At 36.9% G+C, this 20,509-nt stretch overlaps 1 protein-coding gene across 4 annotated transcripts in view; it reads left to right on the plus strand.

Annotated features, from left to right (window-relative positions):
- The window catches only part of slc7a9.S (solute carrier family 7 (amino acid transporter light chain, bo,+ system), member 9 S homeolog), a 50,655-nt gene extending 39,759 nt beyond the window's left edge, over positions 1-10,896 (plus strand). For all 4 annotated transcript variants that reach the window (XM_041561217.1, XM_041561219.1, XM_018240488.2 and 1 more), the window contains 6 exons: positions 143-266; positions 1,786-1,889; positions 3,160-3,256; positions 4,036-4,185; positions 5,391-5,565; positions 10,289-10,896. In XM_041561217.1, the coding sequence (XP_041417151.1) occupies positions 143-266; positions 1,786-1,889; positions 3,160-3,256; positions 4,036-4,185; positions 5,391-5,565; positions 10,289-10,371 (733 nt within the window). In that variant the 3' untranslated portion in view covers positions 10,372-10,896. The remainder of the gene's footprint in view (positions 1-142; positions 267-1,785; positions 1,890-3,159; positions 3,257-4,035; positions 4,186-5,390; positions 5,566-10,288) is intronic.
- The last annotated feature ends 9,613 nt before the right edge of the window (positions 10,897-20,509 follow it).

Consider the following 20,509-nt stretch of genomic DNA (forward strand, 5'->3'; position numbering starts at 1 on the left):
GTTTTCTCATTACGTCTAAAGAGCAATACAATAAATTCCAGCATAAGTATCCCTGTTATATAAAGGCACCGTGACTCTTTTTTTAGAAATATATAAATAATAATAAACTGAATTTTTTTGTTTGTTTGTTTGTTTTTTTTAGAAATCTACCACTATCTATAATTATTGGAATTCCTCTTGTCATTGTTTGCTACATTTTGATCAACATAGCTTACTTCACTGTCTTGACACCGACAGAGCTTCTGCAGTCTCCAGCTGTAGCAGTGGTAAGTTAAATGCAAGTTAATTGTTTTTGTTTAGGACATTCTCAGAGATGGGGTTGTTTAGTTCATTTTTATTGTGCAGAGCTGCAGCCTTTCATGCACTTACCCAGTAAGGAATCAGATCCCTAGGGCAAGGGCAAATAAGGGTATAATAATATAGTAATACATATAGTATAATTATATGTATGTAATGAAAGAAATTCATTGGTTCTTCAGTAATTCATCAGTAGAGGAACAACCAAATCCCTGCTTCATATAGCTCAGCATCAAAATGAAATGCCTATTATAAAACGTAGGAACATCTAACCCAGTTGACAGAAACATAAATAAATACACACAATATACACATAATAATGTATACACTATTATTTATGCAATGCGATATCTTACAGTATATAAATGTAATTGCAGGAGCTTAGCAGAGCTAAAAAAGGATCAGAGGTAAAATGTTGCTAGGGTGATGCTACATACAGTATTTTTAGGCACATCCAACTTCCTACGTCAGACAAACAATCGCTGCAACAATTTGGAATTAAAATCCCCTCTAGCTGCTGATGTACTGAAGAGCTCTGACAATGGCTTGCAGTGAAGTAGACAGTGGGCTTCTGCGAAGCTTTGCTAGGTCTTCCTAATATATTTATTAACTTGTGGGACTACCCTTGGGGTACCCTAATAAGCAAAAATAGCCATATCATGTACAATATGCATTTAATTATTATAGTTCATCTGTGTATAGATTATTAATATGTATTGCTAGAGATGACAATAGGTGTAATCCCAGATACCTAAAGACATTGATTACATGAATGACATACTGCTTATGTTATAGTGCTATAATGTTATTTTTCTTCAACAAAAAACAGCCAGTGGGCAAGTATATTGCTAGAAAATCCACTAAACTGTAGTGGATTTTTATTGTTTTTTCTTTTTTTTTTTTTTTATAGATATAAATGGTTTATACAGATTTATTTAACACAAAAATAGTCAATAGGCAAATATAACTATACATGGGACATAGCGCTTCCATATTAATATACTGTAGGTAACTTATGTAAGTATTCTGACAAAATCAGAATGAAAGAATTAAGGGTTGCTGGAATAACTACTCAAGCAACATCAGTGATGGATTATTAAATGAATATTGTAAAAGCCCTTTTCTAATGGATTATTCACCACTTATTTGCGAGCCAGCAGTAAGCTGCATCCATTTCTTCATGGATTTTATATTATTCCTATGCACACATGGCGAATTAATAGAGGAGCATTTTAAATAGTGTAATGTCATCAAGCAAAAATGAAGTCACTATTGCACTGTTAGATGGCAGCAAGATGGCTGATTTAGCACTTTTCATAAGAGAATCGTCTACTCTGTATATGTGTAAGTTTTTGATGCCAGCATTCATAAGCTAGCTGCCTCAAATGGGGAAGGTTTGTGTCCCCTTTAACCTTGTATGTAGTAGGCATATCATCTCTATAATAACACTGGAAGTATTTGAATCTAAAAAACATGATATAATTGCAGACATTTGGGGATCGAGTTCTGTACCCTGCAGCCTGGGTGGTTCCATTGTTTGTAGCATTTTCAACTATTGGAGCAGCCAATGGCACATGTTTTACTTCTGGAAGGTCAGTTTTTCTTTTTCTGTATATGTACATCATTTGGATTTGGATAAGCCTATGAAACTTATTTGCAAGCAAAAACAAGGAGCTCTCCTCTTAATCTAGTATATTTATACAATAGAAACCGTCTCATCAACCAGAAAGATGGAGACACAAAGATAATACGAATGTTAAATGAATAGCTTCTGTAAATTCTCATCAGGACAGTACTATAGAAATAGAGTAAAATATTAATAATATCTATATTAAGAATATCTATTTACCTGCAAACAATCAATTAACTAAAACATTGAACATGAACTCAGTTCAACAAGCAGCTGCAGCAAGAAGATAATATATTATGGAGAGGTAATTTATAGTATTCACTATATAGTCATGCACAATATTGTCTGCAAAGCTAGTCACGACTGATCAATCCAGCATCTTGTTGGCCAATTAATGGGGTCAAAATTATGATCTCCTGGAGTGATATCTGGTTGGGGATCAGCAAGATTTCTAAAGATCAGATATGAAAGTCCTGTCAGATGAGGGCTACATCAGCCAGCTGACATGATCCTCTCCCAACAGGTGTAAACGGGCCTCCATTGTAATCTGGCTAGCTAGACCCTTCATTGGTAGTATAGTATTTTTGCAGCCTGCCCTTCCTCTGATGCCTCTAATGTCTGAAAAGGAACAGGGCAAGGTCTTCAAGTGTCATCTCAAGCTATGGCTGGGTAGGGCCTGGGTTGAGAAGGGCCTGAGTTTAGAAGGGGTTAGTTAGGGTGGGTGCTGGTTGGAAAATATCCAATCCATATCACAGTTGGTGAGCTAGGTAGAGCAGTGAGAGAAATTAATTACGGGGTTATATGACCCACATATATACAGGGCAATACACTACTGGTGTAGTCAGGATTGACCAAGTCAGAAGCAAATATTAAAAGGTATATGGCCAGTTTAGGCCACTGACACAAGGAGGTTAGTGACCCTGTGATTAATCTCCTCTAGCGTGGGCCACTAATCGCCTCTGAATGCTTTTCCAACAGCAATGCCGAAGTTGCCCAAAGTTTACTTGTGGGGCAACTTTGAGTAACTTTGGAAAGCCAAAGTGATTAGTATGTTTTTCCACTAATGATAATGTAAATTTGGAGGAGTTTAGTCGCCTGCGCTAGAAGAGATTAATTGTAGGCTAACTAATCTCCTTTGGGGTGTCAGGGCCCATAAGAATACAAAATATATGATTTCTCTGTTTCTTTAATAGTCAACATTCTCCAAATTCAAAATGTCTCTCCTTCCACAGACTTGCCTTTGTTGCTGGCCGCGAGGGCCACATGTTGAAATTTTTGTCCTATATCAGTGTCAAGCGTTTGACTCCATCTCCAGCCATTGTCTTCTATGTAAGTGTCACGTACCAGTTTTACAGTTTAGTCTACTGCTTTCTCATAGAAGTCACTGTAGAATAAGGGGCCTATTTATTATGCCATGTAAAATGAATTACACCAAAGTCAAACAATTTATTTCCTGCAAAAGCAGCGACAGATTTTTTTGTACTACACAGCAAGTCTATTCACATTTAAACTGCAACCTAGAGTACTAGCAACTGAACTCTAAACACCAAGAAAGGGGTGACTGAGGGTGGAGTCTAGTACGCAAAAGGAAGATGTTCATATATCTGGCTGAACAAAGCCATAATAATTATAATGGAGCTGACAGTTCTTCAGCAACATGACCAAAGGCAGCATTTACAAATTCAGGCTTTGGGGACGCAGGGCATGAAGAGCCTTACACATTATTTTTTTAAAGCATCAGTATTCTCCAGCCTTCATGTCAACCAACACGCCTATCTAAAATATACTTTCAGCACACCACTGACTAACTAGGGCAAAGGTGAGAAACCCAACAATGCCATAAACAAACCCACCAACGCTGCATGAGAAATAGCGTCTCCCTGGCTGTTTTTAAAATTTATAAATTTAGAAGAGTAGCTTTGAGACTCTTTGTATAGAATTTCGAAAGGTTCCTACAAAAATAATAAGACTGAGTAAAAGAGAAAAGGCAAATTTGTGGTGTTCAATCTAGTGCAACAGAGGTTTAATGCTGGCAGCAGAGAATGTCTATGCATCTGTCTAGCTTCCCATAATTCATATCTAACTGTTTTATTTCTCTTATCATACAGGGCATTATTGGTATGATTTACATAATTCCAGCCGACATCGACACCCTTATTAACTACTTCAGCTTTGCTGTTTGGCTGTTTTATGGTTTAACTATTGCTGCACTTGTTGTTATGAGATTCACCAGGAAAGAACTGAAACGACCTATCAAGGTAAAACCGAGTAATTACAGAAGGCACCATAGTGAACCATTAACTACATTAATGTATTATTTTTCCTTATTTGCCCTTTCTGCTATGCCCTTCTTCCATCATTACATTGCTATCCTTCTGTGTTACTGATTTTTTTTATCTGTTTTGCTATGCAGTGCTCTACCCTCCTGTTTTTGCCTCCATTTTTTTCTTGTCCTGTTGTGTCACCATGCCTTCTTATTCCAGTATGCCTTCATTCTTTCTTTTGCCCTGATTCTATGCATTTTGCTTTCCCTTTCTCCAACAATATATTCAGTTGTCTCATTGTTCTTCATAACAATCACATCATGGCTTCTGTTATTCCTTCATGGTCCCCTGTTTTTGCAGGTCTTTGTTTACTTAAACATATTTAATTTTATTAGCAAGTGGGCTGTTTCCAATATTAAGGGGCCGTTTCACTAAATTCGAGTGAAGGATTCGAATTAAAAAAACTTCGAATTTCGAAGTATTTTTTGGGTACTTCGACCATCGAATTGGTTAAATTCGATCGAATTCGATCGAATTCGAACGATTCGAACGATTCGAAGTAAAAATCGTTCGACTATTCGACCATTCGATAATCGAAGTACTGTCTCTTTAAAAAATACTTCGACCACCTACTTCGGTAGATAAAACCTACCGAAGTCAATGTTAGCCTATGGGGAAGGTCCCCATAGGCTTGCCTGTGATTTTTTGATCGAAGGATTTTCCTTCGATCGTTGGATTCAAATCCTTCGAATCGTTCGATTCGAAGGATTTAATCGTTCGATCGAACGAAAAATCCTTCGATCGATCGATCGCAGGATTTGCGCAAAATCGTTCGACTTCGATATTCGAAGTCGAACGATTTTAGTTCCCAGTCGAATATCGAGGGTTAATTAACCCTCGATATTCGACTCTTGATGAATCGGCCCCTAAGTATCAGGTCCTTTTTATTAAGATGAATGCCTTTCTTTATTAATAATCCTTTGTAATAATAGCATAATTATCTATCCATTTCATGGACACAATTCATGTCATAACATGCAATTTGTTTAAGCTTTCATACAGATAATTTTCTTATAAGAAAATGAATCATTTGTGTAATAACAGCTAATATTCATGATCAACACAGCATGACAAACTATACGAATTCTCAGATACTACAAATACTATCTGCTAATAATCACATTTATTTTTTTTTACAGGTTCCAATAGTAATCCCTATTATTATGGTTTTAATCGCGATTTATTTGGTTTTGGCACCTATCATCGACAAGCCTGAATTAGCTTACCTGTATTGTGTGCTATTTATTTTAAGTGGTCTTATCGTATATTTCCCATTCGTGCATTACAAAGTCAAATGGGCACAAAAAATAACAAGTAAGTTCCATTTTCTGATATAATTTGATTTAAACTGTAATTTAGAACAAATTGTTGTTATAGAAGGTACAGTCAGTTGCTATTATTCAAACGGAGATATGTAGCCATTTCTCCCATGGGTAAGTTAGTGTAACATATTTTATACTTACACGGTCTCGGATTCATTCTTTCCTTTTTGGAGGGGGCTTGAGCTACCATCTCAACTCTGTAAAGCACCCAAAAGGTAAATTGGGATTTACCAATAGACCTTTAGCTGCTGATCAGTAGATCCCAAAACACTTTCAACAAACAGCTGATACTTCAGATATTTATAATGTTAAGGTTACATAAGAAATACATTTTTATATTAATATAACAATATACATTTTCTCTTAAATCAATATTTAAGTAATATTTTCCACGGAACAGAATGCTAACAATGCTTTTATGGATGTAGATCATAATGGGACAATATCACTAAAAGTAGACTTTGAATTAGTATAGTATGGGCACTCCTGTTGTAAAGGGACAGTGCCTTTACTAATGATTAATTTCTAGAATCTCTGCTAAAAATTACAGGGTTCTCTTTAATCTATTTGCACTTTGACTATTCGTATCTAAAACCTGACAAATTGCTGTTTTAGCCTATGGGGCTACTCCTAGAACCCATCTGGAGTCATTTGGTGTATTTTGAAAAATCAAAGTTTTTTTCGGAAAATACTTTGATTTGAATTCGAGCGATTGAATACCGAATTGAATTCACCCGAAGTTTTTTTTTATCAATTTCAGTTGTTCTTTTTTTATTAAAATTTCAAGGTTTAAAAAACTCCCATCACCTTGAAATTCGATCCTTGATAAATCTGCCCCTTAGTATGTTGTAGACAGCAGTACTCCCACTGAGCTACTTACTAACGTTACTGTCAATTAGTCTGCACCTCCAGAGTAAATAAATTAAAAATTTGGAATGAACAGACATCTTTATCTGTGCTTGAACCTTTTCCAGTGTTGCACGCTGGTGGTTAGCTTGCAGGCAGTTGGCAGGGTCCCAAAGGGTCAGGGCCCACTAAAATTTATCTGGGATTTATTTGATTTGCATCCAATAAGGATTTATTAAATCTTAGTCGGCTCAAGTACAAGGTACTGTTTTATTACTACAAAGACATTTTTAACACGTTTGAATAACTTCATTATAATGGAGTCTATGGGAGACTGCTTTTCTGTAATTCAGAGCAGAGATTAGGGGTTTCCCAATAACGGATCCTATACCTGTCGTATAAAAACTATACAAAATAATGAAGATCTTCCGAGTAGCTTAGTAGTTGAACCTTTTACCTTTAGAACTGAATTTCCTAGACTTTTACAATATTAATTCTAAAGTCAGTACCTGCAAGGGGAAGAAGAAAAGTTGTCTAATTTGCCAGGAAAGACCAGTTTAATGCATTTCGTGCCTGACTAGCACTTTATTAGAAGAGTGGAAAGCTCAAAAAACAATAGGCAGCAGTTTTATTTATGACATGTGATTATGGCATTATAGTAGTACATTACTATTTCCAGGCTTTTTTTTAAGATCCATGATGATTATTTAATGGGAGCGCAATGTGAAAACGCTGACTTCAAAACTGTATATAACTACAGCCTTGATAAGACTGTATGAATTGATTGGTTATACTAACAAGTTTGTGGCTTTTATATTTTCTTTATTGATTGCATGTTACATCTTATCATATTTGCCACATTTATGACTGCAAGTTCAACTCATCAGCATATTTTAGTGAATAATCAATTCATTCCATTATCAGCTTACTCTACTATAATGTCATTTTTACTGTATCAGTTTAGTTGTTAATTTATTGACTTGGATTATATCCATCTTTTATTGATTGTGGAAGTATAACATATTCTTAGACAAGCTCCTTAACTTATATTTTTGTGTTTTGTAGTTGGTACTGGTGGATATGTGTATGCCATTATTGTGGTGTGACACCTTTGCAACAGTTAGGGGCAGATTTATCAAGGGTCGAATTTCGAAGTGGAAAATACTTCAAAATTCGACCATCGAATTGGATTACTTAGACTTCGAATGTCAAAGTTTTTCTTAATCAAATTTGGCCATTTTCGGTCGAAGTCAAATCGTTTGATCGAAACAATGAAATCCTTCGAATCGAACGATTTCATCAATCGATCGAACGATTTGACTTCAACTTCTAAAAACTTAGCCAAATGTTGGCTATAGGTTCAAGGAGGTCCCCATAGGCTATCATAGCAATTCGGCAGGTTTAAGATGGCGAAGTGTCAAAGTTTTTTAAAGAGACAGTACTTCTATTATTGAATGGTCGAATTTCCAATTCGAATCGAAGTCGAATTTAGGCCTATTCGATGGTCGAAGTACCCAAAAAATTGTTCAAAATTTGACGTTTTTAACTTCGAAAATTCACTTCGACCCTTAGTAAATCTGCCCTTAATGTCTCCTCTCCTATGGTACTGTATACAGTGTCGGACTGGCCCACAGGGATACCAGGAAAAGTCCCGGTGGGCCAAGGTGTCAGTGGGCCCTCATGCTGCTAAACATTTAGCCTATTTCATGGCCATTCTCTATTTCTATCAGAACAAAGTGGCTAAATAGATGGAATAATAGATTATAGTATGTAAAGAAAAGGAGAATAGATGAGTGAGGAAAAGACTAATAATAGTACTAAGAGTGGGCCCCTGGTCTAAGATTAATTGGTGGGCCCCTAGTCAAAGGTTTTTGGATGGGCCCCTGGTGTCCCAGTCCGACAATGACTGTATATACTTCCTTAGAATCCTATAGCAACATGATTGACATGGACTTTCAAAACAAGATTCTTGTTGACTGAAACACTCTGCTTACAGAACAGCCTTCACCCTGTGTTTGGCTTATGGTCTGTTATACAGTGAAACTTTAATTTTACAACCCCTTATTTTTAGTTTCCCCTAATTTTACACATTTTAATACTGTTCCACCAATATATAATGCACCACTTTTCTTGTGGTCCCCTAAAAATGTAAAATGGGGGTTCTACTGTACTGTATTGGCTGTTGTCATTATTTAATGGGGTAGAAATTTATGGAAAAACTACTCTGGCCATGGAGCTGCTTACTTTCTACATTTCTAATAGGTTATTAAATTCACAGTACAACCAATGTCCATGAACAAGTAATGTTTCTCACTTGACACTTCTTCACCTTGGAAAATTACATCTGTTGATATCTCTGTGGAACCTGCCCAAAGTATCTCTCATCTAGAAGCAAACAAAATGGAGCAGCCAGAGGGCAAGCTCAGTTCTAGTTAGACCTTTCCTTTGCAAGTACATACAAGTACATAATGACAGCCTGTCATGTGGGTTCTGGCAAATGCCAGAGGGCCTGCCATAAGATGCCATAGAGAGTCACTATTTAGTGGACTGGTGGGGAGCTGATTGGGCCTCTCTGTACTTGGAATGCCAGGGCCTATTTTGAATCCCAGTCCAGACCTGAGCCTGGGTGTGTTGTAAGCAACCTAAACGCTGACTCAACATCAGCTTGGCCAGAAGTGTCCCTTGCCCAGCACCAGTACCACCACTTTGTGAAATGGGTTATAGGACACAACAAAATTCAAGGTAAATATCATACGATTTTCTTGACTTTTGAGATGGACAGATGACGTGTTATGTGTACCTGAACCAATTCTCCTGGCCCCTTTTTGGATATCACCTCCAATGGGTATATCAGAAGGTTATCCATAGGTAGTGCTTGGAAAAACTGCCATCCTGCCTGCCTGATAACCTATCACCCCCCTTACCCCCTTACCTAGACTATTTTTCAAGAAATGTTTCCATCATGCGGAGCCTCATCCAGATCTAGTCCTTTTCCAGTTGGACCTTTTTTGACCTACTTTCATAAAACTCTTGCTAAAGGATTGGGCACTACCACAAACTGAGCACTCTTGAGTGTGCATGCGATTTGCACTCTATCTACACTTTCTATTTTACCACATTAAAGGGCATGCGCACTATTCCTTCAATTCGTACGATTCAAATTCGGCTGAATACGGACCTATTCGATCTAAAACGGACCTATTCGACCCAAAAAAAACTTTGACTTAATAATAAGACAATTTTCACTGTATAGATAGCTCCTGAGCTGTAATAGTAAAGGGACCCGTTAGCAATATAAATACCGCTTTCAAAGTTAGAAAAACTAGGTTATGGGTTACAATGATCTTGGTTTAGTGAATTAGCAACAGTGGTTGCAATGCACAAGGAAAATTATCAAATATATAATTTTTTGGAAGAAAGTGTGGTGTGTTGGGGAAAAGATACAATTATTTGAAATTAGAATAAGGCACAAAAATGCTGATATTTTACTCTGCATTCCCTTGACAAAAGGTAAGCTATTCTGAACATTTGTAAACTTCAGTTCCCAACATGTCGTGAATTAGTAACTAGCAAATTATTTTCAGTGTCCATTTTAGCTGGTCGTCCTGGAGTTATTTGAATATTATGTACCTTGCGATTATTACTGTTGCATCTGTAGGAACACGGAAGCACAAAACACAGGAACCCACCATTGGGACTAGAAGAACTGGCTAAATCAATAATGGCAGTATCATAAGAATGGAAGTCAAAATAGGCTCTGAAAGGGAAACAAAAGCTAACACTGGTTACTCAAGCAAGTATTAATCTTGTAAACAATGTATTTCATGATTTCTTTTAAATAAAAATGATGTTTCTTCTCTAAATTCTAGGGCCAATAACCATGTTTGTCCAGATGTTGATGGAAGTAGTTCCGCCAGAAGAAACAGCTGAAAGTAAAACTGACCAGCTCTAATAAATGAATATAACCATGGACTGGAAATATGTATTTAATTGCATTCTGTGAGGCAAAGTTGCCCCATAGTTGTACATATTGTAAATGTGTTATTGAGTTCATTCACCTTATAAGGTAAATTAACTTGCAAATGTATTTTTTTGGTTATTAAATCAACTAAGCAGCAGATATTGTAAAGATTTGCAGATTGTTATGTATTCTTTCTGTGAAATAGAATGGAGAGTGGATACATAGAGACTCTGAGCAGAAGAATCTCCTATCAGCATGCTGCAGAAGAAAAATGACATTACATTTAAATAGACATATGTAAATACTTGCTTTATAAAAAGCTGAGAAAATGGTTTGATGATATCCCCCGTTTATATAAACACCATGGGACCACTCTGGGGTACTTCAAATAAAAGAAACGTATGAAGAATGAACTGTGCCCTCTATAATGATGGGTCCACAGTTTAATGTCTGATTCCGTTACCTGTTCATAAGGCCCTAAGAAAATATGATAACAAAATAAATATGACAAATACACACATTATAATTGGTGAACTATTATTCTGCAAAAGAACATGTTAAAACATCTGGATCAAAATATAATCTAACCATTTGAGGACATACACATTTGCATGAATTTAGAGCCTTGAAATCACCCCCCCCTCGGAAAACCCCAGGTTGCCCCCCAACAGGCCTCATGAATCCATGGGGCTTTTGCCCTCTATAGTTACGCCACTGGAAATAAAATGTACATTGGTTTCAGCTTTAGATACATATACTGTTATTGCTGTGTGCCTAGTGAAATGGCTGGGCTAGAATAAGTAATAGATATATTAAAAGGTATAAAAGATTATAGCTTCCTGGCTACTTGCAAACATTCAGACGCCAACAGCGCATATCAAGGCCAATAGTTTTACACATTTTTTGTGGTGAGCGCTGAGCTTGGATATATATCAGTCTGGCTCGCCATTTGATTGGTGGAGGATCTCCATTGAGTTCCACGTGTCACTAATTCCTTTATGCATCACTGGCACTGTGGCACACCTGGGGGCCCATTTACTTAGCTCGAGTGAAGGAATGAATAAAAAAAACTTTGAATTTTGAATGTTTTTTTGGCTACTTCGACCATCGAATGGGCTACTTTGACCTTCGACTACGACTTTGACTTTGAATCGAACGATTCAAACTAAAAATCGTTCGACTATTCGACCATTCGGTAGTCGAAGTACTGTCTCTTTAAGAAAAAACTTCGACCCCCTAGTTCGCCACCTAAAAGCTACCGAAGTCAATGTTGGCTTTTTTAGGTCGAAGAAAAATCGTTCGATCAATGGATTAAAATCCTTCGAATCGAACGATTCAAAGGATTCGATCGAACGAATAGCACTAAATCCTTCGACTTCGATATTCGAAGTTGAAGGATTTAACTGCGACAGTAGAATATTGAGGGTTAATTAACCCTCGATATTCGACCTTAAAGGAAAACTATACCCCCAAAACAATTTAGGTCTCTATTAAAAGATACTGAGTAAAACAGCTCATGTGTAAAACCCTGCTTCATGTAAATGAACCATTATCATAATAATATACTTTTTTAGTAGTATGTGCCATTGGGTAATCATAAATAGAAAATTGCCATTTTAAAAAATAAGGGCCGCCCCCTGAGATCGTAAGATTCACTGTGCACACATACAAACCACATGTAAGGTCACATGAGCCAATTAACAGACAGAGTTTTGCCTTTTGCTTCCTCACTTCTTCCTGTTACAGTAAGGGGCAGATTCATTAAGGGTCGAATTTCGAAGTTAAAAATACTTCGAAATTCGACCCTCGAATTGAAATCCTTCGACTTCGAATATCGAAGTCGAAGGATTTAGCGCTAAACGTTCGTTCGATCGATCGAAGGATTTTTCGTTCGATCGAACGATTAAATCCTTCGAATCGAACGATTAAATCCTTCGAATCGAACGATTCGAAGGATTTTAATCCAACGATCGAATTATATCCTTCGATCAAAAAAAGGTTAGCAAACCTATGGGGACCTTCCCCATAGGCTAACATTGACTTCGGTAGGTTTTATCTTTCGAAGTAGGGGGTCGAAGTTTTTTTTAAAGGGAAAGTACTTCGACTATCGAATGGTCGAATAGTCGAACGATTTTTCGTTCGAAACGTTCGAATCGAAGTTGAAGGTCGTAGTCGAAGGTCGAAGTAGCCCATTCGATGGTCGAAGTACCCAAAAAATACTTCGAAATTCGAAGTATTTTTCATTCGAATCCTTCACTCGAGCTTAGTGAATCGGCCCCAGTGTGTTGTAGTATTTCTGGTCAGGTGATCTCTGAGGCAGCACAGATAGAGTCACGAAATGGTGGTTCAAGGCAAGAGATGTAAAAGGGCAATATTTATGTAAATATATATTCCAGTTTGGTAAGATTCTTTAATACAGTATGTCATTCAATTTGATATAAACTATCTGTTGCTTAAGTATTCATTTTGGGGGTATAGTTTTCATTTAAGTAAATTTGCCCCCTGGTGTGTGTGTGTTTTATTTATACACGAACAGACTGCACTATGATATGTTTTTTGGGAACTTCCTTGTACAGTAGCTTTGTTTTATTGGTACAATTGTGGGGATCCCGGACATAAGGGAAAGAAGAAGGGATCTGCAGAAACTTATTTGTGAAAAGTATTTTATGTTAGAAGACCAAATTAAGCACTGAATACACCCCTTTTGTTGATAACTACACAACTGTTGTCCTGTTGCCCCCCAAGTTGTGCATCTGAATGACGTGCAATTTAGGGCAGTTAGGAGTCTGACCATCACCAATACAAAGCTGGTCTCTTTGCTCCCCCCTGTGGCAATATACACAATGCAGAACACAGTGTCCAAAGTGCAAACAAATGGCTATATGTGGCCTTTTGCTCATTTTACATTGTTCTGCATTGTAAATGACCCCCACATTTGATGCCCTACTTTTTATATAGTCACATAGCAACATAGTAAGTTAGGTTGCAAAAATACACACATCCATCAAGTTCAAACTTTTAACTCTATTTTAATGTGCCCAACTGCTCATTGATCCAGAGGAAAAAAAAGCCCCATCTGAAGCCTCTCCAATTAGCCTCAGAGGGGGAAAAATTCCTTCCTGACTCCAACATGGCAATCGGACTAGTCCCTAGATCAACTTGGACTATGAGCTATTTCCCATAACCCTGTATTCCCTCACTTGCTAAAAAGCTATCCAACCCCTTCTTAAAGCTATCTAATGTATCAGCCTGTACAACTGATTCAGGGAGAGAATTCCACATCTTCACGGCTCTCACTGTAAAAAAAACTCTTTCGAATATTTAGGCGGAACCTCTTTTCTTCTAATCGGAATGGGTGACCTTGTGTCAGCTGGAAAGACCTACTGGTAAATAAAGCATTAGAGAGATTATTATATGATCCCCTTATATATTTATACATAGTTATCATATCACCCCATAAGCGCCTCTTCTCCAGTCTGAACATCCCCAACTTGGCCAGTCTTTCCTCATAGCTAAGAGTTTCCGTTCCTTTTATCAGCTTAGTTGCCCTATACCAGCTTAGTCAATAATTTACCCCCCCCCCCACCAATGTAAAATAATATGTCAGGTGGAGTTCCATGTCCGCATAAAAGAATGAGGCAGAAGGCTAAGAGCTTTTATACAGGTCATGGAACTCCGAGGTGATTTACTGTATAATCCAAGATATTATAAATCCAATGTGATTGATAATAATTTTATAATATCCTCATGTTTTACAACAGGGAGTACATTATTTATTATACTTCCCATTTAAATGAGTTATGTGACAGAAATGTGAAAAGAGCTCCCCCGGTATCTGTCTATAATGTCCTATAATGTAATTGTAAAGAGCAAACATGTCCCCTCGCAAGCGTCTGTTTCCAGAGAAAAACTGCAACCTTGACAGTGTTCCTTGATAGTTTAATCTTTCGATTCCTTTAACGAGTTTAGTTTCGTTTAGGCTTGGTGCGACCCAGTGGATTCAAGTGTATGTATGTCGATCATGTTGTTGACCAATCAAGATGTGAAAAATACAATACTAGTAATTAATTATCTTGTGAATTAACTGTGCCATGAGATATACTAGCGCTATCTGTTCTGAAGTGCTTAAAACTGTAAAATTTACATACAAATTTGTATGATACAATAGACATCTTTATTATTTCTGGCTATTACAGAGAGATGTAGATAATGCATGGTAGTCCATTGGTGTTAGTTCTTGATTTCTTACAGCACAAAGTGCATGGATTCAAATTCACCAAGCACCCATGTGCAGTCACATGATGCAGATATCAGTGTGGATTTGTGAAAGTATGAATTTTCATGCTGATATCTGCTGTGTGTCTGCACTCAGAAGTGATGTCGGGTGGGTCGGGTGGGTTTGGCCCAACTTCTGCACATGATTGTAGGGTTGCGGGTGGGGTTTGGTTGAGCTCTTCCTTCTTTTCCTGACCCAAGATAAAGTGGTGAAAATGGCTGGCCTCCTCATATAATCTATTCTATCCCTGCTACATCATTATATCTGCTAGAAAACAGTTTACCCTTTACAGGTTATCATTACATAAAAAGTCATTCTGAGAGGCCATTGGATTAGAGGTCTCCCAATGCTTTCTCTCCTAAAGCGATTATGTTAGTCTTTTAATACTCATCAAGGTCTGGTTAGAGTGGAATTTCTGCAGATGGCTGGTTATTTAGTGTGATGAGCAAAAAGTGAAAGTGGGATTAAGGCATGCACTAACATGTTATTTGTCACTTGTACAAATTAACACAAAACACCCATGTCAAGAATTATATTACAAACACTGTATAAATAAATAAATAATATTTGTGATGGCTTCCGTCTCCAGTGTGCGATTTTTATCAACTTGGAGGCACACCAGGTTAGGATGTGGGGCAACTTTTTGTTGATGACACATTAGTAGCACACAGGTAAACTCCAGGCACATAAGATTTTGGCATGATGCAAAGCTTGCCTTAATTACAAAAACAAAACATGTATGCCTTACATCATAACATAGGATTTGGAATTGTTTCTTAAAGGAATTATTCAGTATAAAAATAAAAACTGGGTAGATACACTTTTGAGTTAAGTTCGGCTTTTCGTTCTACTGCGCATGCGCAGCCGCGTGAAGATGGAGGAAGACAGAAGAGGATCGTTCAGTGGTATAACCCCGGGCCGGTGCAGTTTTCTGCTGATAGGAGCACCGGCCCGGGGTTTCGGGTAAGTCAATACAATCACTTGGGCCTGCCTAACATTTGGCTCCCCCGAGTGCTGCAAGCCTTTCCTTCTCCAACATCAACATGATACATGAATTTCAAATCACACATCAATACACATACATTACACACCCCACACAAAGATTACATAGCACCTAAAAACACAGAGTTTGATAGACATAACTGATCAAGATAAAGACTTTCAAAAAAACTGTCAAAATGGAGAAAGGAAGTTCAAAGAAATCCTTTACAGTTTATCCAGATGTGCAGAGAGCTGCGCTGCATGTCCAGTATCTGGGCCCTGCAGGAATGGAGCAACTGGCTTACCCCTGTATTTTGATAGAGCTGTTTTCATTTGCTGTTTAAATGCATCTCACTTTTAGGACACTGTTTCAGCCTGGGTGTAGGCACACGGAGTGAATTTTGGCAACTCCAGTTTCAGAGATGAAATCCATTCTGTGTGCCTGCACCTGGTTGAACACAGTGGCTCTGGGTGCAGACAAATGATAGGGCTGATGGGAAAAGAGGGCTACCCTTTAATTATTATTTTTTTACTTCCCGTAGCAGTCATTGTCTGTTCAGTTCTCTTCTTTTCTTTTTCAGTTATTACCCTTTTGTTGTCCAAACTACTTATCTCCCTGAGTCATTTAGCCGATTGTAAATTTGCTGTAAGTCAACAGTTTTATTAAAACATTTAGGGGCAAATTTACTTATGGTCGAATATCGAGGGTTAATTAACCCTCGATATTCGACTGCCGAATGGAAATCCTTCGACTTCGAATATTGAAGTCAAAGGATTTACCGCAAAAACGATTTTTTAATCCATCGATCAAACGATTTTTCTTCGACAAAAAAATAATTAGAAAGCCTATGGGGACCTTCCCCATAGGCTAACATTGACTTCGGTAGGTTTTAGGTGGTGAACTAGAGGGTCAATGTTTTTTTTTAAAGAGACAGTACTTCGACTATCGAATGGTCGAATAGTCAAACGATTTTTAGTTTGAATCGTTCGATTCGAAGTCGAAGGTCAAAGTAGCCCATTCGATGATCGAAGTAGCCAAAAAAAACATTTGAAATTCGAAGTTTTTTTATTCTATTCCTTCACTCGAGCTAAGTAAATGGGCCCCTTAGTAATTTTTTAAAATAAATTCAAAAATGTTTGTACTTTAATATTGGTTCCCTGATCTCGTTTGTTACATTTTTTTACTTATATATTTAGTATGTACAGACCCTTTTAATTTTTACTTCAGAACTGTATCTAAAATATTTCATGTTAGATAGCATTCAATTTAATATCTACTTTAATAGGGTAGTGCAGCCCACACTGCTTTAAGTATGTCTAGGATGAGCATGGACAAACAGGTGAAACTTTTTCCCAAATCCTCCAGAAGATGTAACCTTTTATTGACCATGTTAGTGGTAAAGTAAAGGACCCCAAGTCAGTTATTCATTCCATCTAGAAATATTTTTACGGGTGTCTTTCAATATTGTAGTGGTCTGGGATGAAAACAACTAAATATATATAATATAGCGGTTTGACCACAAGAGGCCACTGTTTGACTGGAATCTTTAACTGACTTTGCATAGCTGCAGCTTTCACTCTTATGAATACAAAAAAAATAAGATCTCCCTTGTTAAAATAAACAATAGAAATTTTAATTTCCTGTTGTAAAATAATTAATAGAAAAACATATTTTCCTTATAGGGTTTGTAAAACCAACATAAAAAAAAAAAATACTAACAAAGGAAAATGTAAGTCTAAGCAACATTCTAATATCCCTTAATTACTAATTGATTAATTAATTAATTAAATATTAATATAATTACTAATAAACTGGTACTACTGGCTTTGTAGCATTATACTTTTCAATATAATAAGGCGCAAAATCTATTCAACTCCGGCTCATTCCATTCAGCTGGGTAGGCTTGTTATGACATGATTTTGAAAAATATGAAAAACAATATATGTGTAGGTATGCTTGCATATTTTATATTATTTATACAGTGCGTTTTTATCATACAGAGTAGCTACAGCGTTTTTAATATAATTCTTGACATTGGTGTTTTGCGTTAATTTGTACAAGTGACAAATAACATGTTTGTGCATGCCTTAATCCCACTCACACTAAATAACCAGCCATATGCAGAAATTTCACTCTAACCAGACCTTGATGAGTATTAAAAGACTAGCATAATCGCTTTAGGAGAGAAAGCATTGGGAGACCTCTAATCCAATGGCCTCTCAGAATGACTTTTTACATAATGACAACCTGTAAAGGTTTAAAGTGGACCTGTCACCTACACATAAAAAGTTGCATAATGAAAGTCCTTTGCAAATTAAATATGAAACCCCAAAAATTTGTTTCATTAAAACATCCATACCTGTTATAAAGGTGTTTAAATATCTAAACTGTCAATCAAATATTACCTGCCCCGCCTCTATGCCTGTGGCATAGAGGAGGGGCAGTCAATTACTTTCACTTTCCATTCAGCACTTCTTACATGTCACTGCTCTCCCCACATTCCCCCTTCCCTCCTCAGGCTCTATAATTGTGTAGGGCACTGCACATGGACATTAGGTCCCCCATGCTGGTGCATACATAAGATTTTGGGGTGATACACAATTTCCCTTAATAACCATGTCCACAAAATGGCTGCTACCTGCTTGCTTTGATTGTATAATTCCAAGACAGAAGGAAACAAAATTTAAATAATAAATGCAGTGTAAGTAAAGTTTATTTTGCTCAACTAAAATGATAGAAAAGAATTTGAAATTATTTCTTTGGGTGACAGGTCCCCTTTAAGTATTGTCTAGCAGATATAATGATGTAGCATGGATAGAATTGATTATATGAGGAGGCCAGCCATTTTCACCACTTTATCTTTACAAAAAAGTCTCTGTCTCTAGATCTAGAAACAAAAATTTACAAAATATTTTGTTTCTATATTAAATTCCACAGGTTGTTCCCAATTATAGTATTGTATATAATATATAAAGCACTGCGTATCTTGACAGCGCTATATAAATAAATGATGATGATGATGATGATATATATTATATATTAAGTAACTGGATTCATGGTATACTTGTACAGTATAGGACCCCTTATCAGGAATCCCAGAAAGCTCTGAATTATAGGAATGTCAACTCCCATAAGTCAATTATATAGTGAATATAGTACCCCCTCTTGCAAAATATATAAGGATATTATAAGTTACCAAGGAGTTCCATGACCATATAAAAATTAGGCATGCACCAAATCCAGGATTTGGGATTCAACCTTTTTCAGCAGGATTCGACCAAATCCTTCTGCCCGGCCAAACCAAATCCGAATTTACATATTCAAATTAGGGACGGGGAGGGAACAAGAAAGTAAAAAATGTTTTCCTCTTCCCACCCCTAATTTGCATATGCAAATTAGAATTCGGTATTCGGCTAAATCTTTTGAGAAGGATTCTGGGGTTCGGCCAAATCCAAAATAGTGGATTTGGTGCATCCCTAATAAAAATACAAGGCTGAGTGTTTTTATATGGTCATGGAACTCCGAGGTGATGCCTAATATCCTCATATTTTCCAACAACTTTATTTATTAAAATACACAAGTTTTAGTGAGTCATGCGGCAAAAATGAGATCACTAACCTCCGATTATATATAGTGAATAAAGTACCTCCTCTTGTAAAATATAAGGATATTATAAGTTACCAAGGTTTCATGACCATATAAAAACACGAGGCCGAAGGTAACTTCTAATATCCTCATATTTTGCAACTGGGGGTACTTTATTTATTATAATACACAAGTTTCAGTAAGTCATGTGCCATAAATTAAATCAGAACTCACCGTTTATAACTGATAACATCAGAACTCACCGTTTATAAGGATATAATACACAAAAGCCATGAATATCTTGTAAATTATATCCTTATAAATGGTGAGTTCTGATGTCATCAGTTATAAACGGTGCGTTCTGATGTCATTTCTGTCACATGACTCACTGAAACTTGTGTATTATAATAAATAAAGTACCCCCAGTTGTAAAATATGAGGATATTAGAAGTTACCTCGGAGTTCCATGACCTGTATAAAAACACTCGGCCTTCAGCCTCGTGTTTTTATATGGTCATGAAACTCCTCGGTAACTATAATATCCTTATATTTTACAAGAGGGGGTACTTTATTCACTATATAATTTCCAAGCCATTCATGGCTTTTGTGTATTATAAGGATATAATTTAAAAGATATTCATAGCTTTTGTGTATTATAACAATATAATACACAAAAGCCATGAATATCTTGTAAATGATATCCTTATAAATGGTGAGTTCAGCTAGACAGTTCTCCTTGACTTGTAAAGGCATGGAAGGTATACTATCCAGTATGCTGTATAAACCCTATCTGTAGGGATATTTGCTAGCTTTGTTCTCATCATGTGCAAAATCATTATGCATCCTGCGGTGTACTATTGCATCTGGTGTAATGAGGCTGTGTCTTGATGTCAGTGCGACATTATACTGGTGCTTGCACTCTTCTCGCTTATGCTTGACACTATTAAAGTGCACCAATTGCTGGATTTTCAAGTTACCTTCTGATACCATCTTTTGCTGTTTTGAACCGTTTTCCATTTACCCCTGGACTTTGGCCTGAACTCTTACTTCATAAGCTTGACTCTTTAGTGTCTTGTTATTTTGGCCCTTTGGAATCTCTCCACTGCTGAGCTTCCTCTGCTTCCTCCCAGGTAAACTCCCTGCTAGTGTGAGACACTTGGGTAATACACTGTTGTCACTGCAGCAGCTCTCATCAAACCAGTTTCACATGCTACTGATACAGATGTATCTTTTTGGGGTGTATTTACCAAAAGGCTTATACAGAGTTTATAACAGTTAAGGGTAGG

This window comes from Xenopus laevis, chromosome 4S (genome assembly GCF_017654675.1).
Source record: "Xenopus laevis strain J_2021 chromosome 4S, Xenopus_laevis_v10.1, whole genome shotgun sequence".
In the NCBI taxonomy this organism is placed as follows: Eukaryota; Metazoa; Chordata; class Amphibia; order Anura; family Pipidae; genus Xenopus; species Xenopus laevis.